Source organism: Gobius niger (genome assembly GCF_951799975.1).
Source record: "Gobius niger genome assembly, chromosome: 4".
Lineage (NCBI taxonomy): Eukaryota > Metazoa > Chordata > Actinopteri > Gobiiformes > Gobiidae > Gobius > Gobius niger.
The window spans coordinates 19,180,531-19,207,408 of NC_136855.1; the positions used below are offsets into that span (position 1 = coordinate 19,180,531).

At 41.1% G+C, this 26,878-nt stretch overlaps 1 protein-coding gene across 7 annotated transcripts in view; it reads right to left on the reverse strand.

Moving 5' to 3' along the window:
* tjp1a (tight junction protein 1a) overlaps positions 1 to 26,671 on the reverse strand; it is an 86,134-nt gene extending 59,463 nt beyond the window's left edge. For 6 of the 7 annotated variants that reach the window (XM_079555667.1, XM_079555668.1, XM_079555662.1 and 3 more), the window contains exons 1-2: positions 26,144 to 26,671; positions 17,740 to 17,953 (exon numbers count right to left, since the gene is read on the reverse strand). In XM_079555667.1, coding sequence (XP_079411793.1) covers positions 17,740 to 17,953; positions 26,144 to 26,235 — 306 coding nt within the window. In that variant the 5' untranslated portion in view covers positions 26,236 to 26,671. The remainder of the gene's footprint in view (positions 1 to 17,739; positions 17,954 to 26,143) is intronic. The other variant, XM_079555665.1, reaches the window with a different exon arrangement.
* Between the last annotated feature and the right edge of the window lie 207 nt (positions 26,672 to 26,878).

Sequence of the window (26,878 nt, forward strand, 5' to 3'; positions counted from 1 at the left end):
GAGTCATTGCACCGGACCACAGCAACAAATTCAGCATGGAAACCAACCAAGTACAGACAGGGCTGCGATCAATCACAAATTCATCTTAAACGCAATTTTAATGGTTACAATGATCCGTCGCAAAGACTGCATTAAATCAGGTCGAGAAACCCCTATACTTACTAGGGCTGGAACATTACAGAAAAAACCCAAATTACGTTATTTCAGACAAGCACGGCAATGGCGATTAGATTTGCGTTTGATGTTTTAAAACCAAGATCCAGTTCACAGTGCACATTGTAAATACCAAAGCATTAACATTGATGACAGAAAGAGGTAGAAATATAAAAGTAAAGACAATTTTAAGATGTCCCTACATGAACTAAGGAGGTCTAAACTACATGAGAAATCCCAATGTTGACAGATTATTGTGTCGTTTTCCAAGGATATTCTACTTTACTAACTACTTCAGGGAATCATAAATAGATCTTTTTCCAGCCACAAGTACCAGAAACAACATAACCAGGGACTGACAGGACAAGTGTAAGGTGTTAATCTCTCAATAGCACAGATTTGGAGGTACCATTTACAACCGGAATATTAAAAGGATAAAAAATAATCCTCTTTGTGCTTCTATACAGCCTGGATGACTATGTTCAAGGATGGGGATTAAATGGTAAAAGTTACAGTTGGTATTATGTAACAACACAGTCCATCTCACAAAAAGCCAGGCATTGTGGATTTTAGCCTGAAGAAAATGGACAGTAGATGTTTTCGCATAATCGAAACAAAAATAATACAACCTCTATTACAACCTTTATTGGAGCAGTATTACTTGAGCACAGAAACATAAGGGAATGATAAGAGACTTTTAGGGAGGAAAAGCTCGCACCAGCAATGCAAAAAAATCCTGCTAAATAACCATTTTGTTCCCTGTGCAATCTGATCTGGACCTGATACAGGGTCTTGCTAAGGCATCAGATATTGAGTTATGATGCATATTTTGTTGTCACATTGCAGCATCCCATGAAGATATGCAAAAAAAATAAAATAAAAAAGCAATCAATGACCAATAAATGTAGAAAGAAGAATTGAAAACAGGCAAAACAGTCTGCAACAAACACTAGGCTCCGTTGCACTAAAACAAGGCCATCAATAAAACACAAGGCATAAAAACAGAGCACTCACCAGCACACATCCACACAGCCACAGTGCACCTGATGTGTCCCGCTGCCTGCTCCAGCCTCAGTGCATGTGCGGCGCAGAGTAAAGCCGGGTGAGCACACTCTGGGGACTGAGCGCGCGGCCGACCTGCTGTGACATCTGTGAGGGCTGTGAGATAATCTACATGACACTGCGCCTGACAGGAGAGCCCATATCGATTTAAAAAGGCTAAAATTAGATTGGGGCAGAAGCACTAACCTATACGAGTCTACAGGACAACCCCCTCTCTTAAGTGAGCAGAGCTTTGATGATGGAGACCCCCATACACCTCCGACTGTCCTGAGTGAAGACAGGCTAACAGCAGCGAGGCCCTGTGGCTTGACCCCCCCTGTTCCCTTCCTCCCCCCTCGTCCTCTCCAGTGATAACAGAGACATTCCTGCGCCCTGCCTCACCACAGGCCTCTCCCTTAATTCCATCCAAACGGAGGAATGTGGGAATGGACAGACAAGCAGCCAGAGGGGCTTCGGCCGACATATAAGAGGAAATGAAAAACATTAATAAAACAAAGCCTGTTGCATCCGTGGTTAAGGGGGCCTGGGTGTCCACGGCAGTGTACACTAAAGGCATGCACAGTCACGGAAACATCTGCCGGGCAATGGACAAATCCATTTGAAGCCTGTTCATATGGAGCTGTGCGGGAGGATTAAGCACTGGTTCAATACTAGAATTATTATCAGCAGACAAGGTCAGGTCAATGTATTGCGTGGGATCGCTGCAATAAAACTGACAAAGTATCACATGGGATGTCCCGGAAAGATGTGGTATCGTCACTAATTTGTCTCAAAGATAAAGGATTTTGCGCTTAAGCAATAAGACCATGTACAAAACACGCTAAAAAGGTTGTTATTTTTCGGGGATTACTAAAATAAATTAGTGTGTGACTGCGCGAGGGGCCAGGTGAACAGAGCACAAGGCAAGTCAACTGTTATGATAAACCCCGACGAGATCAAAGAGGCAAAGAGAGAGATTTTGGCATCTCTAATCTCCAAGTGAAAGAATGCACTGTTCTTAGTTTTAATTGGAGTGAGCGAATGAAAAAAGAAAAAAAAAAACGCCAGGGCTGAAAGAGTGATATACCGAGCGCAGCAGAGTCAGACCGGGAGCATAAATCTTCGACATGTTTCTGGAAATCAATTCTCTTCATTGGATGCAACTTTATTTATGGACCGCCATTAGAGAGGCCCCATCAGCGCCTATGATAACTTGCTGTTGTTGTCACTAAGAGGAGCGATAATAAGTATCTTACTGGCTAAGCAGAAATGCAGCACAGTCGGAGTACAGCTGGCTGACTTTGTGATTGAAATACATATTGAAACATTCAGTGTCACCCTTCCCATGACCAGAAGCATCACTAAGGTGTATTTCATGGCATCAAAACTATCTAAAGAGTTATAGCGGCAAATGAGAAATGCCTTGTAGCATCATAAAAGCGTGAGTGTGCATTAACAGCTCAATTAAAGTAGCAGGTTTAGATGGACAAAATGAAAATCGGCATCCATCCAATTCTGGCAACATACCCACAGTGAGATGACTTCATTTGGAAAGTACTTTGCTTTCCAGCTGATGTATTCCTATACTATTACTATGATCCCTTGCCAATTTGGTGCACTTTGCTCGTATAACACAAAACTGATCAGCATTTGTTTCACTTTTTTCCCTCTCTTTTTGATGACTTCAGGTTCAACTGTTTAACTTTTATTGTGCGACTGCGTCTGAATGACACTGTCAGGTCGTCCTGTTGATAAGAATCCTCCTCAGACCAGAATAGAGGATGCACAGTGACAGCAGGGAGGCCGTCACACTGACAGTAGTTCACAGTATCCTGACCTCTGAGCTGATCTCATCTAACACCCGCTCCACGCAGCTTTATTACGCTTTTTCTTTTCTGCACGTTTGTCTGGCGTTAACAACATCGCAAACGTTGAGCTTTGTACAATGTTACCATAATCTGTTTACCGGATGAAAAACAAACCTTGAGTTGTGCTTTGTTTGAGTAAACCTTCACATTTAGTCTGTCTCCCACTCGTGACACTCCCGCCCACCTGCTGCATTGTCAGAGCTCAGACAGTATCACTTCACTGATGAAGAGTCCAGACAAAAAGCACCAGACCGACGGTTTTCCATATATAAAACATGATGATGAATGAATGAAACTTTAACCTCTTAACCCCCACCTGAACCAAGCACATTTTCTTCAGTTTGGCTTTACCCAAATCTAAAAGCTTCTTGAAAAAAAGTGTCAAAAGAGCAACAAAAACGAGGATGAAGACGCAACAACAAAAAAAGTGACAATATAGTGTGAAAAGAGCTACAAAAACATGCCGGAAAAGTAACAAAAACACAATAAAAAAGCGACAAAAACGTGACTAAAGAGGGATGGAGAAACCAACATAAAAGCCACAATAGAGCGACTGAAAAGTTGACAAAAACCTCAGCAATTGAGAAGTTTTTAGATTTGTAGCCGAACTGGAGAAAATACAGTCCGTAAAAGTGTGTATAAGAGGTTAAAGAGCTGCATGTGGCTGCCTCCCCCTGGCCCAATTCATACTTGAAAAGAGTTTCAGAAAAAAACAATACAAAACAACAATTCTGAACCCTCATAAAGATGATAGAAAGTGTTACAAGTCTCATTATCTGTAACAAGTCTTCGGATTGGCTAAGGACACACCCAGTAATACCTTGAGATGCAGACGTACTTGAAGAGTAAAAAAAAGGTTTAAAAAAAAAAAAAAAAGTTAATAAAGATTATTACAGGACTTTCGAAATAACTTTTCAAACATCTTTTCTCATTGTTGTTGCTGCCCACCTGTATTGGCTCCCTGTCTGACTGGCTGGCTGGCAGAAATCGTCCCAGGACTATAGGGAGGCCAGCCAGCTTTATTAAAAGAAAACAAGCCAAGGAATAATAGTGATGCGAGGTTATGAGGACAGTTAATCTTCTGGCAACGTCACTGAGCCTCACGGAGCTCCCTCAGTACCAAGTCAGATGCCTTTCTGAACATGAGCTACTGCTAAAATGTGTGCGCAATAAACATAATCATATGTAATCTTGGCAGCTACGTGCAGCACGCTGACAGGCTTGTTTGGAAGATCCAAGGGCAATGCCAGACAAAGGAATAAATAAAGCGATAAAGAACTGTTCATTAATTTGCCTGGCAGGATGCAAGACAAAAGTGCTGACCCACGGATGACAAAATCCCTATCACCTGACTGATCAGCCTACCCCTGCTGTGCGCCCCAGCACCCTCACAGCCGTGCACCTCCCCCATGTTATTTTAATGAAACATCTCCAGCTAACCCTCAGTACTACCTCATACCCGGAGCTTACCCGCTAACTTCACATCTCTGTGTTTTGTGCAATCGAAATTACAACAGTGAAAATGCAGCATATGTTGAATTATGGCGTTATTTTCAAGAAAACAAAAGTCAGTTAGAAGATCAGAGCAAAACATGTATTTCCATGTGAACATATAGCCTATGTTTTGCTTGGTCATGCAACAAAAAAATGATAATACATTTGTGACACTGTTTAGCCTCTATTGCAGTAGTATAGTAAGCATAATACTGTAGCATGTATTGTAACCATCACTCGTCTTTCTCTCTCCCGGAGCTCAGATCTGCCACTCACTCATTCAGCGCAGCAGAATGGTCCCCAGTGGGCCTTTGAGGAATGTCGATTTGACTTAATTAAATTTTCTGGCATCAGCGTTGGCCAAGGAGTCAGAGGTGGAGCCGACACCACAGGCATCTGTAGACAAACTGACTGAAAGATGGTTCATCAAATGTATGGTTTATGTCTTTCTGAGTAATTGTTTTTACACAAGAAGCGACTTTACAATGTGCTTGATTATGCAAAAAAGTATGTCCCGTGAAACTAAACTAGCTGTTGGAAATATGTAAAAGGCTTAAGCATAATCAGCAAGTAAAGGCCTTGACTATAATGTTTTGCAACTACACTGCAATTAGCAAATTCATATAAAACAGCTTTTTATGTGCATGTACATGCGAATGATTTTAAAAAGTGTATAGTTAATAGCAGATTAAAAATCTCATGTTATTAATGGTTCAGATTAAATATGTCTTTATAGGAGTGGACTTTTTCCAAACTTGTTATACTTGTGGTGCTGAGCAGGAGAATCCACTGAGCGACAACAACGTTTGTTAATGATTAAACTCTGCCCTCTGCAGGACAGTAAGCTACATTGACGCTTAATTATGCAGCGCAGCAAATGTGCCCCTAGTGGCGTTGACGGTAAACTGCATGCATGAGAGCGCAAAAACAACACCACAACATACTGTATGCAAATTGGAAGGGAAATACAACTGCAAATACAACAGGGAAGCTTTGTAAAGAAGTTGAGCTGTGAATATATCATAATGAATGTAGGTATAACAGTTCAAAGATAGGGCTGATATATTTAGGTGTCAAGATTTAGGACCTGTTTTTTTTTTCATAACAACAAATAAAATAAATTCAAGGTATAACCACTGAGATAAAAACGCCTTCACACATTCATAGGTTTGCATTCAAGATTTAGGCCCTATATTATTTTTAAACTAGAATTTAGACCCCATTTCTGCATGTGCTTGAAGTAAACGTAATGTACAAGCAGTTATAATAAATGAAATCTTCAGTTGATTAGGTGAAGAGTTTACTGTTGTGTCTCTGACTGACTGCTCGACGTGACCTCTGACCCCGAGGGCTCAGTGGCTCTGGACTGTCACTGTGCGAGAGGGAGGAGCTGCTGACTCACTCCTCCTCAAAGAAACACTTTACACATCTGACTGAGGACACGCAGGCAGGGGCGGCGAAATGTCCCATTTTCACAACACAACTGCACTTTTACGTAAAATCCTGCGGATATAACTCATTAAAGGTGACGGTATTTTAATGTCGTCATTAGCAAAATCCAGCCCATTATTAGGTCGCAATCACAGAAACTGTTATTTAAATTCACAATGGATATTATTATTCTTGGCTTCTTGCTTACAGCACTAACATTTGATCAAACACATAAAGTAAACATATGGCAGAGAGCACTGTTCTGTCCTCAGCGTCGTGGGCTCCTACAATTTGCAGAATGTCTCTCCCCACACTTTGCCCCAAAAAACTCAGCAGAATAAAACATCATTGATTAGACGGATGTAGCTTAATGCAAAAAAGGCAAACAACGTCATAAGCTACACAGTCGACCTAAACGCGGTTTTCTTAACCCAGTTTCTAGGTTTCATGATTGGCTGGTGTAATGGACTTGGGCAGAGGGCATCAAAACTGAGAGCAGAGTACATCTCTCAGCAGGTAGTGTCCTGAAATAGCAGCCTGATCCTAATGGAGCACAGAGCAGCCCCTGGTCCTGTCAAATCCATCCTGAAAACTTACTGACACATATTACAGGGAGAGCTTAGAGAGCAGCGAAAAGTGTACGGTAATAAGAGTGTTGCTGCTTTTGGTGTTGACAGTGTAAGAGTGAAAATACCATAATGAGCAATTTGTATTTTGAATTTTATAGAAAGAAAGAAAGAAATTTAATGAAAATACATAATATGCTCTTAAAAAGTTTAATTCAAAACTGCCAACTTTCCCATATCAATTCCCAACCTGTCAAAAAAAATTGTGACGTCGTCCTTCTTATCTTTCAGAACTGCTTTTACCTTACGAACCTTCACGGCCCCTTCGCTCCTCTGGCAGGGGTCTCCTAGTTATTCCTAAAGTCAACAAAAAGACTCACGGTGAGGCGTTTTTCCAATATTACGTCCCTCGCCTCTGGAACGACCTGAGGAGGAGCTCAGGGCTGCAGAGAACGTTCATGCTTTTAAGAGCAGGCTCAAGACCCACCTTTTTAGCTTTGCCTTTAACTGACTAATCTATTTATTTAATCCTAATATATAAAATGTATATATATATGGGAGGTTGTCCCAGGCACATTGTTGTGGAGGGTACACGTCATTGCCCGTGTTCTTCTTGGTGGGACGCTGAGTGATTATTTACATTAGCTATCGCTAAACAGTAGAGTTTGCAGTAAGAAAATAGTTGATGCGTGAAAGGTTGCTATAGCAATTCAACCTGCATTTGTATAGGTTTCCGAGGTGGAAAGGATGCCATGGAGGGCTCAAAGGTTTGGGGTCATCCAGGCCAGTCCTAGTCCTTCTCTAATCGGCACAACAGTTTTTCAGCAGTGCTAGCATAATTGCACGAGGGTTTTCTAATCATCAATTACCCTCTAACACAATTAGCTAACACAATGTACCATTACAACACTGGAGCCATAGTTGCTAGAAATGCACCTCTGAATAAAAGTGTAGGTAAAAATCATCCATTTCCAGCTAGAATAGGCATTCACATCTTTAACAATATCTAGACTGTATTTGTGATTAATTTATTGCTATTCTCATAAAAAAAAAACACAAAAAACCATTTGAGCGGAAGTGTCTATGGTACATAGTAAGAAGCATTAGAAGTACTGAAGGCATGTACAAAGAAACCACTTTTGTATTTATACAATAAAATAATTGTTTAAAAATCCTAAAATAATTTGAAATGTAACAATGTGAACAATACCAACTATTAGAGACAATACATAGTTTTGTGATTCACATATTGTCATAGATTTAAGTTGTGATACCAATAACATATCGCAAACCATATATTGAAATACTAATAACAGTGGGCAATGGGCATATTTATCTGTTTGTTTTTTGTTGTCAGGACAAACAATGATTTAACACTGTCGGTCAACATCTAAGCACAAGCAAAATATTACACCAAATATCATGAGACTAACATTTAGTTTATAACTTCTGGAAACTGACTTTCTTTTTAAGTCATTCAGGGTAAAATATTACAATTTGACTTGCAGAGTGACCAGTCCTACTAAACTTAGATATTGTACTCAAGTACTTTGAAATAAAATTAACTCATGGAGAAGTTCACTAGTCTATCGATACAACAGAAAACGGATCAAAACAGATGATGGTAAATAGATTAAAATAGGATGGTATATGGGCATAGACAATATTGACCCAGTCACTAACATCACCCTACACTACAGTTCATTTTGTTACACGAAAACATTCCATTTTACTCCTCTAAACTCCAAAACCAGGTGCATTTCCTGCCACAGAATTGACTGTAAATCTGAAAATAAAAAAGCCCCATGACGATAATTGAGATTGACCATTATTGACATCGTGTTTTTGATTACATTATGACTAACTACACAGTTGTGTTACAAACCACTTCTGTTTATTAATTCACTTCACCAGATTTTTGATGGTCTTTGTCAACAGAGACCGCAAAGCTCCACTGTGGTTTAGCATCGTGACTTCCCTGAGGAGGTCTCACCTTACGACGGGTCGGGTTTCTGGAGGACAGTTCTGTCCAAGGGAACATTAAAGGTCAGATGTGAAACGGGAGCACCCAGAGGTGGCCATGTGGAGGTAAAGGTTATACACAGCATCACTGTCTGGTCACCTCCAGCTGACAGTTGGCACTAGTGAAAGCCAATGACACAAATCACACCTAGAGCCATGGCTTATTGTAGCCACTGTTTTCAACATTAATGTACTGGAATATTTATAGCCCTAAAGGTCTTCCTCCAGCTGAAATTTCAGCTTTGTGCGGTTAAGCCAGAAAGCACGTTTCACTGAGAGATTTCATTTATATTCAGACTCTAAACTGAAATCTATATGATACATTGAGTAACAGGAAATCACCAAACCAAATGTCAGAGAACATTGGTGCTAACACACCAGTGTCGGCTGGTTAGAGTGCGTTTATCCTTTTCTTCCTCCATTTCAAAATTAATTTTATGCTCATGTAACAAAACAGATCTGACGGTACTCATGTGGGTGATGCTTTGACATCATGCATGTATGGGCGCAATGCAAAATGAGCACAAATTGCAAATTAGATTTGTAAGGTTAATTATAGAAAGTAATCACGCCTACAGTCCATTTAGAAAATTTGCACTTGCCAAAGTCCACATGCACTAGTACCATTACTGTTTGCTCATTAAGCACTGAGAGAGCCAGAAGAATAAAGGTCAAACAAACTGGGCCTGTAGCCAGAGCAAGACTCTGCGAACTCCAATCTTTTATTCAAAGAGTCAATTGCTTTATGGGTGACACTGCTTTGGAAAGAAATCTACACAAAGAAACATCCCAAAACACAATTTGATGAAAAACCTTTCATACCCATTTGTTTTCAATTATGCACATAAGAGACATCAAACTTTGTCCTCGCTGCTGCTTTAAGTCAATAGGCCTAGAAAGCTTACAAAGTTATTGACCATAATCCAGAAAATAATCGTATTCTTCCATAGAATTCTGTCCTGCCCCCACTTTCGAATGGTATGGAGGATGTCACACCTTGTGCATTTGAGACCTAGCATTTGAACAAAGAAAACTCCCTTGGTGTCACAGCGGCACAGAGCAAAGTAAGTGTCTTCCTTTCTGTGGCCTCTTGCAACACAAAAATCTGCCGCCTCGCATTACTTTAACATACATGCATTATCGCCCTAACCTCCAACACCCGGGGCACACGAGCACTGTTGCCATGGAAACAGGGGAGAGAGCCTAAATTGTGGATCCATCCCATCTCGTTACAATGAGGCTGGGCTGCTGCCTGCTGCCCCCACGTGGTCCAGGCACGAATGCTAGAGTCATAAATTTGCCCAATCCACTCTTTCATAATGCCACAATGGGCATAAAGGGACAAGCAGTGGAGGCTTTCAGGCAGTGGAGATCAATCCAAGACGGTATTTTTAGATTTAGATTTGCACTGGAGCCAAATATAGATCTGGACATATTTATAAAGACAACAGCAGAGAATTGTCTTTTGTCACGCTCAAGCATAAAGAGAAGTGCATTTGTGTGTTTAAGGCTTTACTCGTATGAAAGGGGAGTGGATTTTTCTTGTGGTTTTCTTTTAACTGAACATATATACTGTATAATTTTGCTTTTACGTTCCCCTCAGGCCCACAGCTTGAGCTTTAATGCCTTGCTGAATGTGAAATGTTATCGCTTTCAAATAAGGATTTTCGAAATTTGATATTGATTGTGAAAACATTTTCAATCACATGGCTATTTTCAAAAACAATCAATGTTCATGTCCAGCTATACAACAAAACAAAAACCTGGCAAACCTTGCGCACAAAAACAGGGACTAAATAGTGAGTTTAGTCCCATGAGAGTGAGTCTGCGTTGTCGGGTTAACTGCCCACAACCGATCAATACAATTATTCCACAACTGAAGAAAGAGAAAACACTTAGGGCCGAGTTCAGCATTTAATGTTCTTTATCTGCCATTGATGAACAGCCTCAGTGTCCATATAATGAGAATAAACATATAGTAAATAGAAACCAGAGGGGCCAAACAGTAATTCATCTTTAACCAGTTTCAGCACATAATAAAATCAATACTGAGCCCATGCAGGAGGGGTGTGAGCACCTGTGGGGCAGACACCAGTCAGAGTAGGTTCACTTACACTCGGGCTAAACATTACTCCTGTCTATTTTAATTTTTTAATCCTCTCATCTCTCATGTTCTCTGGCAGCCTCGGTCTCATCCTTATCTGCCAGTGTCCTCCAGTAATTCCTTTTTCCTTCTACTGTACTGTCCCTATTTGAGAAATGCTGACCCACAGCTTCACTAATGCGACCAATCAATATCAAGCAGAGGACAGCGGGCCGCCGGACATACTAATATGAAGACTCAAATGTATGCAAGCACTACACCCCCCCAGCCCCCCACTCCCACCCCCACTCCTCCAGTGATTGATACATTTAATTTCATTTTATGAGAAGTATTTGATATAAGCATGTGTTGAAATGGGCCCTTCTGATCTGGGCTGCTGCTGTATAGATGTCATAGATCATCACTCATCTATGTATAGAACCAACATTGATTTTGAGTGCCCTTCCTCGCTGACATTATGGATGCACAGAGCCGCGGGATGAGCTTACACACAGAGCCGGGGAGTGGGTCATTATGCAGGGGGCGCCGTGTCTTTAAACGGCTAATGAATCACTGCGATCACAATCAAAGCTATAGGGAACGTGGGAGCTGCAGCCTATAGATTTCCAGCTGATAAATGGCGAACACCATTAGCAGGACGCTTCATAAGCTGTCCCTAATGGCTGCCGTGAACCCGCAGCCCAAGGAAGTGATCAAAGTCGGGGCGAGCCAGCGGCCAACTCAACAGCACTCTCAGACAACGTGTATGGATTTACACTGGAATATTACTACAAACAGAGGCACTGTGACCAATGTAATAACTCCTACTTGTGGCACCAGCTTTGATAGAAATGTAGATCGGTATCACTTACATTTTGCTTGAAGTCCCTTTGTGGACTAGGAAAGCTAGTAGTTTGAATAACAAGCAGTGAGTGACTGAACGTGGAATAATGTTTAGGCTCTCAATCAGCCTGGAATCCGAGATCATTGTGTTAACAAGAAATAAGTAGAGTTATGGAGACAGAGCTTAGATAGGCCGAATGTGTGGTAACGAGTACTATATTTGACAACAAGAGCAAGAAGAAGCTTCTGACCACTTCATGATATTTACAATGGTAAAAATATGGAATACTTCAGGACAGTTCAGACTCACAGCTGTCTTTGGAATGGTCATTGGACACCAAAGTACAACATTTTTAACAAGAACATCCATAATAAAGCCATGGTTTTAAAGCCTCCTGATAATTAATCTATAGAGACCTCAGGGGATGTCAATTTCTTCAGATGTTATCCCCCTTTTGAAGCTTAGTTTTCTACTTTGACCTACAAACACCACCCATGCTCCATATTGTGACCTCTACAGATAGATTTTAGAGCATAGCAAGTTTATAATAGTGGTCGCAAGCAGAGCTCCGTAAATGAGCTCTACAAACACTATTTGTGAGCACGACATTCTAGTTCAGAATGTAAGCCAATATAAATAATAAATGAAGAGTGAAAACATATAAGGCGTATCATATAAAACATGGGATGGGGTTTATGCACCACTGGGACTCATATAAAGGCATGGCAATTGCTTTAGTGGCAGACTGAGAAATGGGCTCTCGATCTAATATAGGGGTTTGATTTCCTGCTCTGTCCCACTGTTTAGCGCCTTATAGCTACTTATATTCACAGCTTGAGCTGTATATGCTTATGTAAACATCCTATAGAAACCAGATAGCATTGAACTATCAGGATCAAACATGTCTGGATCAGATTTTACATAGTCATCATGTACAAGAAGCTTATCGAGCCTTTGTGGCTTTTTATAATTGTATAGGTTTAAACATAAAACACTGCAGACACATCAACACTGTGGTAAAGGAAGCATGAAGCATATTGAAGTTGATCAATTTGTGGAAAATAGATGTTCATTTACATATAATCAAGAGTATAATTTCAGTGTGTTGCAATTGGTGTACTTAGCATTGGGAGTGGTTCTCAAATTTTACTTTGGAAAAGTACAACCTCATGATTTTTTTTACTTTCAAGAACCCCCGGGCTTATAGGCCAAGATCAAATCAGGACTAATGGGCTTCAAAAAGATCGAAAATTGAAAACATTTGGCTAAACTATGTCCAGAAAAATACATAACTTATGTATTAATAAAACATCAATTAAACTATTTTCAATTGCTGGCACTGGCTTCTATTCCCTTTCGAATTAATATAAAAATGTTATTGATTGTGTCTAAACTCGCTGACACCAAAGTACTTGTCAGAGCTGCTGAAGCTCTACTGTTCTCTCTGAACTATGAGGTTGCAGACCAGCTCCTTTTGGCTGTTCCCAAGTCCAGGCTTGTGTCCAGAGGAGACCGAGGTGGCCTAATCTGTGGAACAGCCTTCCTCTCCATGTGCCTCAGCTCTGTCTGTGGACAAAGTTTAAAGCTCACCATTTTGCTCTGGCCTTCAGCCCGACGTAGACCTGATGTAGACAGCTTTCTCTTTGTTATTTAAATCCTTTCATTTTACCGTTTTTTAAATCTTCTGTGGTACAGTAATAGCAGATACTGGTGCACAAGCCTAGAGCCCCCTCTATCGGCTGTCAGTGTGAAAATAACATTTGGAATTATATATTCTGACATTTAAGTCGCTCCTGAGTATAAGTCGCACCCTCAACTGCATTAAACATACAACAAAGCCTCTTTGAATACTATAACATTGTGTTTGAATGTGTGTGGGATATAGGGCAGCATATACTGTAAATCTGGACCGATAGACAGGGCACAATTTCCAGATAGAACTCATGTAAGATGAACGACCTGTATATGAAATGCAATTTTGTGGCATTGTACTGTGTGGAAAAAAGGGCTCAACCGAGTGAATTATAAGGTCCAGGTGAGACTTGGTGTCGATCTGAGGAAAATATATTCATCTAATCGAAACATCTCTCGCCGAGCTGTCGAACGAGGCCGTCATCCCTCACCGGGTCCACCCGTGTCATAACCTCCTCTGCTCCATCACCTCCATCACTGCTTTGCAATATCTCTCTCTCTCTCTCTCTCTCTGACTGCCTCTGTCAGCTGCACTCAGGGCTATCAATAAGGAACAGGGCGTGAGGTCTGTTAAAGCACGCTGAATAACACAACAAAACTATGCATTATGTATGTGCTGAATTAATAAAATTCAATTTATGATGTCAGCAATTATGCTACTATATCACTACTATTACCACAATATTAATACTGTTACTACTAGTAATACATGGAGGTCTTTGCTATTTATTTTTCGAAGCTCTGTTTATTCCTATGATTGGTATTAGCGAGTAGGCTGGGCTATCAAATGGATAAACCAACAAGCAACACACATGGCCCTAGCGCGTGACACAAACACTCTATGTTGGGTAACTGATCCTGTGTTTCTGTTACAATGGTAAAAAATTGAGAAAGAATTGAGAATAGAATTTTCACAAACTGTATGATAGTTGTGATAGTGTTGACCACGGACCAGACCAAATTCTCTGTATATGAGGTAAAGCTAACCTTCGTTTGATCATACCCGATTATTGTGACATGAACCGAGCATTTCAATGATGGTAATATCTGATAATAAAATGTTCTCTCTGTATAATGTCCAAAGAGGTTTAAGCCCTTGCATTTTTGATACAGGCGTTATATAAAGAAAGCACCTCTGTGTTCAACATGCCACAGGAAGATCAGTGACAGTTCAAGGGCTCGACTGGGTCAAACTTCACTCATGCTCCATAGATCCACCAAATGACAGAGTAGTGCATGATCAATCTTTATCCTTGAGGCCGGAGCGTGCATTGGCAGCTACTTTGCATCAGGAGACAAACAGAGCAGTGATCGTTACCTGTTGAATAAATAATAAATAATCCCAGCAGGATACTCTTAATTTAACCAGGGACCTTACAGATTTCCACATATTTCACAAAGCGGTTTTAGATATAAATAGCAACTGAGTCAAAAACACTGAGCAGATTATTTATTTTATTCATTATTTATGTGGCACACTTACTGGCTCTACTGATAGACAACAAAAGTTTTCTGGGCGTTGCTTAAACACTCACTCAAAGTAGCTGATACAATTGCCTCTCACTTGGAAATGGATACAATTTCAACGGCAAGAGGCATGACTTCAGCCATGGATTTCAACTTTTACCCAAGAGTTAATAAGAGCATACACACCGTAGTGCTGTAGTAGTGCGTGCATTGACGCCTATGAGATAAAGCTTTGAGTAGAGAGAGATTGAGGCGGGTGATCACAGTCACACCGATGCTAAACTGTAAGTGTGTGATTCAGAAACCGGATATGCGAGTGTGTGCATTAGTATTCAGTGCTACTATGTTTGATAATGAAAACAGTGCAGCTATAATTAGACCCCTTGTTCACTTGAAAAACGATAATATTAAGTGTTTGATGGTGAGATATTTGCACCAATTTCATTCATTCTACGTTCACAGCCCCCTCTGTTCTTTGGTCAGTGTCGTCCGTAAAGGTAAATGAGCCACACAGACCCCGCGAGGATGGCAGAGACAGGGCCCACAGCCAAGAATTTCTCAAATAAAATGAAGTGCTCAAGACGTTTAAAAATTGTTCTAAAATTAGAAGCAACTTTGTGCCAACAGTGAATTGAGTTTGGTCTCTATATTCCAGTATGTGTCAGTGATATATGAACTAATGTCTCAGACTGGCCATAGTTACATCCAGAGAATGCGTAATGCTCTCAGTCGATCAAGAGTTTTCCATTGTGGCTAAAAACATAGTCAACTGAACTGGATTGTTTTCGCCTCTCATTCAAGAGGCTTCTTCAGCTCATGTGGGTCTTATATACAGTATAGGGTTATAGGGTTATATATAGCTCAGACCTGTTGTTGAACTTAAGCCAATTTCCACTTAACTGTTAATGAGGTACAAACTGTATGCAGAGTGGAATGCACATACACACTTCACAGCTTTGTTGGGCTGGGCAAAATGGCAAAAAATGAATCAGGATTTTTTTTCTTCTCATATCGATCAATCTCTCATTAGATATTCTTTCCTTTATGATTAAAATAAATACTAGCAGCTGAGTCATAAACTTAGACAGACCTTTGACTTTCATTTAACACACAACAATCTGCCGCAGTCTCATCCAAACACCAAAACTAGGAGCTGTTTCTGCCAAAGACGCTTGACAATTATAAAGTCCCATGACGAGTACTGAGATCGACCAAAGTAGAGATTGCGATTTCGATGGATTGCCCAGCCTGACAGCTTTGCCAGGTCAACTTTTACAAGCGCAAGAATATCTGCTCCTTAGTGTTTTAAATGGCATGCAATGAGACGCTGTTGACTACCTACTCACAGTAATGTAGATTTAAAATAATTAATGCTGGCCCCGAAGGAGACCTGTTTAATCCTGCTCTCTCTCTCTCATCAGTAATACATTAACTTGTATGAACTGCGATGGTGTGTCTTTCAAATGTAATCATGAGCGCTACTGTGCAGACATGCTGGCTGCTGTTGCGAGGAAGAATAATGAGTCTTCCTGCAGAAGCACCTGGCAGATCCCAATTAGGGTCAGCCACTAAACGTAGAGAGTAAGGGCCTTTTAGCGTGAGGAGGAAGTATGTGGGTGCTGGAGAGAGATACAAAGAGCACTCATAAGGAGACGTCTTGATTATCTATATGCCTTCTGTTGGCTAAAATAAGCACAACAAGGCATCAACAACTATTTAGGGAAATACCTCAGCAATTTACTGAAAACCAATTGTGCTGATTATGATTCAATAACATGTTACTTTACGCACACGTTTCTAATTTTGATTCCAATGTGGATTTTGATGATTCATACAGCAATTGTATTTTCTTGCTAAAGAACTTGGGAGGAAGGAGCAACACTGTACCCAGTCTGACCTGACCAAGCATTAGCGGTACTCTGGCAGCGTCTGACTGGACATAAACCGAGAGAGAGAGAGAGAGCGAGCAAAAGGTTGGACTCAATGGACAAACCCAGCGTTAGGAAGGGGTTTAGTTTCAATCTGCTTACCCAATCATTTATCAGATTAATACGTTATTTGAGCCAGTCATAGAGAGACAGTCAACATGGGGAATGTGTTAAACTGCAAGGAAATATTGCGTAACAGGCGGTCATCCTGTGTGCCTGTGAGTTTGGGCTGGGATTTAAGCCGCAGTATTTAGGGATTCTACATTTGAATGAAACCGTCAGGCAGACAAGGTTTACCCCCAAAATAATTTACATTTATAGCAATTATACAAGACCTACCAAATGTGTAACTGATGCTGTCAAAGTACTAGGACACATCTATTTAATGTAGAGATGCACCGATCCTGCTTTTTTGCTACCGATACCGATACTGATTTTGAGTATCTGCCGATATCCGATATTTACCGATACCAATAGCCTTTCTTAAAAGGGTTTTTCTCTGAGTGAAAAACTGAATTGACTCTTTACTGCATTTTAAGATCAATAAAGTCATAATTTATTGTTATGATAATACAGATCAATTATATCTATTGATAAACTCTTGGATAAACATTTATCAAGGATCACTGGACTTTTCTGCACTAAATATGCTTGGGTATATGACAGGCTCTAGGTTACATTAATATAAACAGCTCACGATGAAGTGATCTGATCATTACAATTATTTCAGATCAGTTTGGCTATTTCTTAAACTAAAATACAAACACTTGGCCACTACAGGAGCAGTGGTCATTTTATTTTATTAGGCTTCTTTATGTATTTCTATCATAGTTTCTGACCCAGCCTTTATTACTTTTTGTTAGCATTAGCATACCCCCGATAGCTTTAGCATGATGCTAACCGCGGCTTTTCAAAGCTGGAGAGTTACTTATTACTGCTTTAAGGCGTTAAGAGCCAAAACTGTTATCAGTTCAGTATCGGATATTTGTAGCCGATGCCCGATATCGTATTTTTTCAGTATCGGCTCTAATATTCTATACCAGTATCGGATCGGTGCATCCCTAATTTTATGTAACTTTTAAACACCTGTTAATAGTAATGTGTGAGAAAAAGTTACATCGGATTTGAACTTTGCATTAATGATACTTACATTTGCGTCAAGCAGGTCCATGCTGTCCAGGCTCTTGCTGCGGTGAATGCGTCCCTTGATCCGGCGGAGAGAGGGCTTGCCCTGGCTCATAGGGAGAGACAGTGTGGAGGTAGCAGGCATCGCTGTAGCACCAACTCCACCAGTAGCACCCATCAGCACATCTGGGCCCCCGGACGCACCAGGAGGGGACGTCTCTCCATCTGGCGGGGTTATCCTGGAGAAATAAACAAAAACATACTTTATAGTGCACTGAAGGACAAAAATCTTGAGGCATCCTTCGTGACCAAAAAATTCTCCCTGTATAGATTAAGAAATGTGCTTGTGGATGAATGAAACGAGCGCTACAGCGTTTTCGACAATTTCCAGACGTGTAGAAATGAAGGTGACTGGAAGAGTGACAGCACAGCCTTGTTCATTAAATACTACATGAGCTTACAGTGACCATGCTTTGTCTTGCTTTGAAGTGCAAGCAGACCTGAAGAAAAGCATAAAGATGGCCCGAGGATCAGCGTGACATAACTTTCCTCTTACTGTCGTTACTTTTTAAAGGACATCTTTTCCTGTTGGGTGTAGTGCTATTCGAGCAAGTGTGAGTAATTGGGCTGAATGTCAGCGGGTAGCCTGCAGATGGAGACTAGGTACACTGCACTCTCTTGTCTATTGTTTAGCCAGAATTAGCCTTCATTGTCTGTTGGCCAAGCAAACAGAGGGAATGTCCAAGAAAATCGAATAGCTCCATATAAATCAGTGAAAGGCAGGAGGCACATTGAAGCAGTGAATAGCAGCAGGTTACAGGTTACATATGGCTCTGACAGTAATTCGATTACTGTACTTTCAAAATTGGCAAAGTCAATTCTAACTATCTAGAAATAACCTTTATATGTATAACAGGCTGTCTAAAGTAACACAGTAATGCCCCCTTGAAGCAGATGGACAAGTATTGGACCAGTGTTGTCTTTGCATGCGGTGAGCACTTAGCACCTGCATTAGATCAGTCAATACACGCTGCTTTTGTTTTATGTCCAGAAGGATATTGATTGTAAAATGTGTCTATTGACAGGCGTAAACATTAGAAGGAGAGCAGAAACCATGGACCACATTGTCTAGCAGCCTTAAGTCAAACCCCACCAATCGCAAAAGGGGTCTGGCTTGGAACTGTCCCAGACTCACCAAACTTACTAAAACTGAAAAGAAAAAAAAAAAATCAGCACAAATAAGATTCAATTAAAAGGATAAGGTGATTTATCAACATCTAATTAACAGGAGTGCTCAGTGACACGGCCTTTTTACTGTAGAGCGTCCAGTCACCGTGACCATAATCCCAGTGTTTTACTTACAAAGGGATTCCCTCACACACAACAGCAGCTTATGAGGACTTAAAGGTTTTAACAGCACTGGTCCCCACAATAGGAAGAGCTGACCTAAACAATCCCAGTGGTTCACAACCTGTGACCTAATCTGGTAACCTAATTCCAGTATACAACTGCCCTGTGAGGTAAAAGTTGAAGCATTATTTTTTAACGGTGAGAGGGTACTTAAACTTGTACCTGTCTGAGAATTGACATTGGTCTCTTTGTTAATGGTTAGTGGGCTTGATATATGAACATTTCACAATTTTTGTCAGGCCCAGGGAAGACCCCATTGTAGATGTTTTTTAGAGGTGAGGGACACCAGGGGACTCTTACGCTGACATAGGTAGAATGTGCAAACTCCACAAGGCTCCACATGGCTAGGGATCAAAGTATTCCAAGGGCAGACTGCTCACTTGCAGGAGGAAATAAATCTTTAATATACTGTATGAAAGGATTTTGGCTCTCAAAAAGTGGGTTGCACACATCAGCATTTTGAGCAAAGACAATGATTGTCAGAGTTTCCGTTAGCCCAAAAAAACACCAGGAAACACACAATAACCCACTAGTAATGAGCACAAACTCCACCCAAAACCGGATCTGAAAGTTGTAAGAAAAGACATTCGAAATTGACTAGAGTCAAAATGAATGAATATGAATAAAACATTCATCTCTAAACCTTTAAATAGAAATTCTTCCTCTTGCCTTGGATTCAAATCATCTCCGAATGAGAGGTATGAGGATACCTTTGGGATTCAACGCATAAAACTACAATGGAGAAAAAAACAAAACAGTGTTTCCATATGTCTGTGTAAGATGTGTCGGTTGCTTTAATCTCTGATGTTATGATCGCTGTAAATCGTTGCTGTACTCTATAGACCTATTATTATGTGGTGTGCTCTCTGGATGTGAATAAAGATTTCTGAATCAAAGATGTAGATTTTTACAATTATTCTGACACCCTCCCACATATGCTTCTCTCACTGTCAAAGCATTATTGTAGATTTATTTTCCTATTGCATTTTTTTAGTTGTGTGTTGCATGAAAAAGACAGTACAATGACACAGTAATGGAGTGCCTACATGAATGCTCCTTGTAAAAACATAACATTCTATACGATACAGCCCAGTTAAAGCCGATTATTAAATCCAGTCATATGTACAACCTATTTTTTCAGATGATAAGCGTCGCACAGGTAGGTAAGGTAGGTGGTGAGGTTGTCAGCTGTTTGAATCTCGGCTTTGACTGATGCATGTTGTGGTGTCCTTGGGCAAAAGACTTCGCCCATCTTGTCAATGTGGGAATGCAGTGAACAAGTGGTGTGGGTTGGTCGCAGGGGCAGTGGGCGCAGATTGGCAGCCACACTTCCGTCAGTATACTCCTTCTGTCACCGAGTGTGGACAATGAATGAATGATGGTTAATGATGGCAAAACAAAGTCACTATAATAATTGTGTATGTATTCATCATCATGTTGAAATACACAGAGTACATCTAAGCAACAGAAACTTCATCTAACTGCAAACACTTTTTAACAGTCTCGGTAAAACTTCTCCAGATGGCGAGTCATTTTCTGAACATTTATTCTCGCTAATCAGGGACCACAGGGATAGAAGCAGGTGCTTCTCATCTCCATCCTGACAACACTCTCAATGAGGAGCAATGCTCTGATGGTTCAATCCCCCACTGGTTTCCCACTGCCACACTGTCAACTCTGCAGCTGCCTGCTTTTTGCTCTAATTTTCTCTAACTATAGTTTTGAGTTTACTGTGTCTGAGTCTTAAACAGTGGCAGCATTGGCAGTGAGAACAGATCCTTTTATCTGAGTGTACCCCCAACTGTTAATGTTGTATAAAAAAGAAACATCCAATGTTTTTAATCTGATAAGAAGCAACAGCAATCACGATAAGATTTGCAATCTATGTTTTAAATAAAGGTTTGGTCACAGTGCAAGATTTTCTATCTTCTCAGCATTAGAAGCATCTAAAAGATAACTGAAAATTAACCATGCATACAAGAATCACTGGCAATGCAGAACATATATGTAGAGGTTAAAAGGAGTTTTGTCTTTTGTTTTTTAGGTAATTGCATTTGTGATTAGATTATTAGGTTTTTTCTAATTGCAGTTTTATCAAATTTGATATTGCAGCCCAATTTAAATTTGCAACCACAAGCGGGTCAAGAGGCACTGGTGGCAGAGACAGAGAGCATAAAGTCAGGACTAAAAAGGACAGGTGACTGGGCATGACGGCGCACAAAGCTGGGAGGCAGAGGAAACTCTAAAGACCATAATGCAAAGGGACAGGGAACAGAGGGCAGTGCCAGAGCATGGCTCAGAGGTCGTCCTGACTGCCCGAAGAGACTTTGGGCACTCATCAACATAAACATCACAGTCCCATCACTGCAGGGGAGAAGCTCAAACAATGGCACTGGGAACAAATCCCACACTTGAGCTCAATGACCCCCTCAGAAGTTCAGAATCCAAAACATCCTTGAAATGATGGTGAAAACACCAAATAGTGTTGATGTAGCAGTACTTTTAACCCGGAATGAGAACTGTGTGTTTAACTGACTGCCTTTTATACATATTCATCATTTCAAATCTTTTTTTTTTTACGATTTCTAATTATTCTAAGCATTTTATTTATGATTGTGTTGGTATAAGTATAACTTTATTGTGTGTTTTATCAGCGAAGCACATTGGAGACTTTGTGACTTGGCCAAACTTGGAGTAAAGTTGTATTGAAGTTGTGTGAATGGCACCTGAGCAGAGGCGGACAATGTGGATCTGTGGCCGTGATTCAGCGCGACAGTAGCGACAGATGGACAGACCAGATTAGGCATATAGACATGTATCAAACAAGGCGTCATGTCCGAGAGCTGTCTGACCCTGCAGTGACCAGACGAGGGTAACGTGCAGGTCAGCAGGGGGCTTCAGTCCTAATAACGGACATCAACATCAAAGGAAGTTCGGGACACAGTCAACCGCACTTCGATCAGGGGGAACAGACAAGAACGGACAGGAAACACAAAATGAGAGCAAGGCTTGAAGAAATACTTTATATTATTCTGTTCTTTTCACTGTTATGGCAAATAATGATTTTATGGCAACGGTACAGTGCCTCATACTTAAGGCCTCCCTGACAGCAGAGCCCCCTCAAGTCTTGGGATTTAACAGGATTAATGTGACTAAATCAATCTGTTCCATGTAAATGTAAATGGCAATGACACATACTGTATTTCAGTTCAAAACATCCACATAGGTCCAGTTGTTTTGTTTCTTTAATACGTTCTGAAAGATCAAAACAAATAGAGCGGTGTAATACTTGTGGCTATCAAACATGGAAGAACTAGCTGCCTACTAATTTGGGATCTTCATTAGGCAATGTCCTCTATTTATGGGACACAGTGATGGACAGCATCTTGTCGTCCCCCTGAGTAGCCATGACAGTCCTGAGTCACCAGAGGCACAGAGCGTCTGACTCACAAAGTCTGAAGTTGTGGTGACAGGCTCTTTCCCAAATGTACTGCTGCCAGTTACATGTCACATAGGTTTAAACTTATATCTCAGAATTATGGTAACAATGGTGATACAGATGGTTGTTCAGTGTAAACTTTATTGGATGTGATGCCAGCCACATCTCTCAATGTCCATGGTTCAGGGATAAATGCCACAAAACACTAATATTATACAAATCACAAAGGAAAAGCTCATCCCCATTAGACATTTGGGACCTGTGTTTGTTGCGGTCTAAAGTGCAGGGTTAGTAGGTTTTATACACAGTAATAATACCCCATGGACACAAGATTTTGTTGTTGGAAAAATACATGCTGTTACAGTATAAATAATATGTATACTGTACTGGCTAATTTACAGTCAGTGCCATTTGCGATTAACAACTATACGAGATTTTCATTAGTTTGTGATTATTTGTGCAGCCTTACAGTGGTCAAAAGTTGGTCAATAATATTGTTATACTACCAGTAATTTGAAGATGTTTTGCTCCGTTACATGATGATACAGTCGTTTGAAGAATTTCTAGTTTGATGGTCTTGGGCAAACTACAAAACTGCATCATTCATTCCTTGGCCCACCTTTTTCTGAAATTTCTAAACCAATACATACAAAGAATCAAACATATCTCTTCTCTTTCGTTGTAGCTAACCAACACTGCACTGATTTAAGAGGCTAAGATATCTCCATATTGTGATAATGCAAGTTGATTTGTCCAGAATACTAATCTCAATCTCAATCTCCGCTGGAGAAAACAAACAAAAAATACAGTCTGCATAGAAATAATATTTCACAGAAACAGGAAGCTGGAGAGTGAGCCGTGAGTCAGTAAACCCTGTGTAATCTGTTCCCTTTAGTGGAATAAACCATGGGATCGGAGATTACAACCGTTCTGCCAAACTAACAACATCATGCAACTTCCTAATGGACTGTGAATAGAGAAGTCGTGGGTATGAAGTATAGGAGAACTGAGAAGTGCTTCACCTTTGAAGACTGTCAACTCCCTAAGCCTAAGATGATATGACTCTGACGCAAATGGGTACTTCTTGACTTAAGGGAGAGAGGGATGAAATAGTGTGAGAAGAGATCAAGTACTTTTACATATTCTCGTGAAAAGTGATGATCGTGATGACAGGGCTCTGTGGGCTTAGGCTCTTGCCGCGGTAACTAACACGAAGCTTTGTCAGTTTGTGTGATCACGCCTCACAGCCTCCCGGAGTGGGACAGGGGGAGAGCTACAGACGGGACAGGAGTCTGAAAGGGTGGGCAGGGGCAAGGAGAGGGGCGTGAGATGGGGGAAGACGGGACGCTGCCATTCTGCCTCATCAAGCAGGTGCACTGAGAGGACCAGGATGAGCGTGGACTGGAGAGGAGCCCACATCTGGCACCCACGTGTTCAGAGAGGGCACGACCGCTTCACACGAACAACTGAGTAATTACTGTTTATGGATTTTGGACTGATTACAGTTTTCTCTGTTGGTGAAATAGCAATATGTGTTTTCCGAATTTTACTTTCAAAGACGAATCGTATTTAATTATAACTAACAACGGTCCAATAACAAGACAGGGATTCCCATTATATAAACTGTCAACAAAGTAACCGAGCTGCTCTTTTTACAGGTAAACTCCCTCAAACTGTTTTTATAAGTCTTGTCATGAACTTCTCAATGCCTCTTTTCATTTTCTTTTGAAGATAATGAGTGGGCCATGGTTTTGTTTTAAACTGAATTAGAATGAAAAGGTGTCACTGATAAACATGGTGTGAATATGACGGATGATACAGTATACTTTCACAAAAACATCTTTACTGCTGAGTTAAACAATTGCAGTTCCCAAATCTCAGGAAAAGTGTCACTTTTGTTCACATTCATTAGTGTTGGCACGTATTGGTGGCACGGTGGCAGAGTGGTTAGCACTCTTTCTTCACATCAAGAAGGTTTGGTGTTCGATTCTTTGACCGTGTGGGGCCTTAAATGTTCCGTCCATGTCTGGTTCCTTCGGGTGCTCTGTTTTCACTTATCAACCCCAAAAATATGCGCATTGGGTTCATTTTCCTGGTTGGAAGTCTGAACCAAACCTTTCTCAAGATCTGCAAGACCCACTGGTCCCTTCATGTTGCCCCAGTGGCTCTGAAGGATGGGTAAAATACATAGATTTATGTACGGGGACTAACCTTATTATAAGACATGTTTTTGGAAAGAGTCACGATGCTAACCACAGTTGTAAAAATGATGTTCAACTTAAGCCCAACAAGCCAATCCTAAACCACACTGAGGCACCACAGTTGCTGTCAGTGAAGGCAGGCAAACCTGAGAAGTGAATGAGAGAACTGCATGTGCCGACACACGCTGGTTCAGCTTCCTTCAGTTCAAGTGGCTGTCGGAGGAGATACTGTAACACTGTTTTAATGGCTGAGCCCCTCCCCCAACGTGATGTGATGGGCCCAGACAAGCCGCCGCGCCTCTCTTAAGGGAGAAGTGTCAGAACCAACTCAACAACTGAGCTTAACTAAACGTTTGACAGCAGTAACCTGAGTAAGATGAGCGAACATATTCTAGCTCTGCATGATGGCTGTCAGATGGGAGTCTTCAGGGATCTCCACATGCATCCACAAGACTTATCATGTGGCTTGATGAGGGCTTTCCCTCTAAACAATCAACTTTTTGTATGGGAGTCCTCAAAGAGTGAGATTGCAAACTCTCTGATGATTACAATGGCAACAGTTAATTGGCAATGCCATAGATTGAAATTAGCAAAGTACAAATAATAAACAAATAATGGGTAAATGGGTACTTCATGGGGCTCATGTCAAGGAACCTGTCACTCATTAACTCAATAAACCTATTCACTCTTTCAGACAGTCTGCACAGACGATGGAAGCAAGTGGGTAAGGGGGATATGCATATTTAAATTCAGAACCATTGCTGGTCAAGAGGGGCTTACAGAAAACTCGCAGTAGTGCAGCCGTTAGAGCACTCGGCTCACAGCGGAAAGGGCACGGGTTTGAATAATTGGCCGGGTGGGACCTTTGTATGTGGAGTTTACCTGTTTTCTCCATGCCCGCAGTTTCCTCTACCACAACATAACAAAAACAACACAGAAAAAAACGTGTAAAACAGGGCATTCACACCTCAACAATGTCTGATAATGATTTGGTTGAAACACTTTTTAATAAATATTCTAAAAATCAGTTACTCTATAAAGGATGGTGAATTTACAGCAGCATAGCTGCTAAAAAAAACTCACTGTTAAGACAACAGAATAACGTGCAACTATTTTTATTATTAACGCACTAAAACTACAAACTAACTCTTCCAGACTACGCTCCATCCTCCAGTCCATCCACGCTGTTTATTTAGAAGATCGTATGCCAAAACATCAGACAGAATAAAAATACAACTCGGGTGTAGCTATTTCACAGAGTAGGGAGAAAATGGTTTCGGGAAACGCCATTCAATTTCCAGGAGTCGCGGTGTTTTTAAAGCCAGTCGCTCCACGTGAAAAAAACAAGCGCGCACCGTGCACTTCCTCTTTGTACTCACCACAGCTGTCTCTTCTGGGGCAGGCAGTCTTTATTGGACGCTGTCACTCCCATGGCCATTTGCATCACCGTGATGTACTTCTGGTACTTCATCTCGTCTTCTGAGACTTGCTCTGTCTTCGCTACTTTTTGGTTTTCTTCTAGGCGTGAGCGCGTAAAAGCTGCCCAGGTACGCACGCATTCAAGTGTTTGTTATTGTCTGCCGGCGTCCGCTGCTGGGTCCTCCGCTTCAGAAACGCCATGTCCACTTGTGGAGGTCCGCGGACAGGTTAAAGGTTCCCCCGAGGAGCTCAAATAGAGGTGCCACGCCGCCGCGACCCATGTCTGCACTGTCCGCCTAATCTCATTACAGCTCAGAATAGATTGGCTTAAAACATACACATTTCACCAGAAACTGGCCATTTTAGATGTAGCGATACTTTTTGCCCTCTCTTCTTTGTTTTATTTACACCTCTCTCATTCTGTCATGGACCAAAACAAAGAGTTGATAGAGAGTGGATGCAGGAGCGGCAGCATCCGTGCGTCTGCGAGGTAGTGTAGAGCGCGAGAGGGGCGGGCGGCGAAGAGGAGTGACGGCACGAGGGGGAGGGTAGGGAGCGATGTCATGGCTCAAGAGGGGGTAACCTTAACTGCCACTAAGGAGAATGTCACTGTGGCAAAATACAGGCCAATACATGTATTATGATTTCACTCTATTGATCGTTGGCGTAAAAATAAATCGCGGCGCAGGATTTGG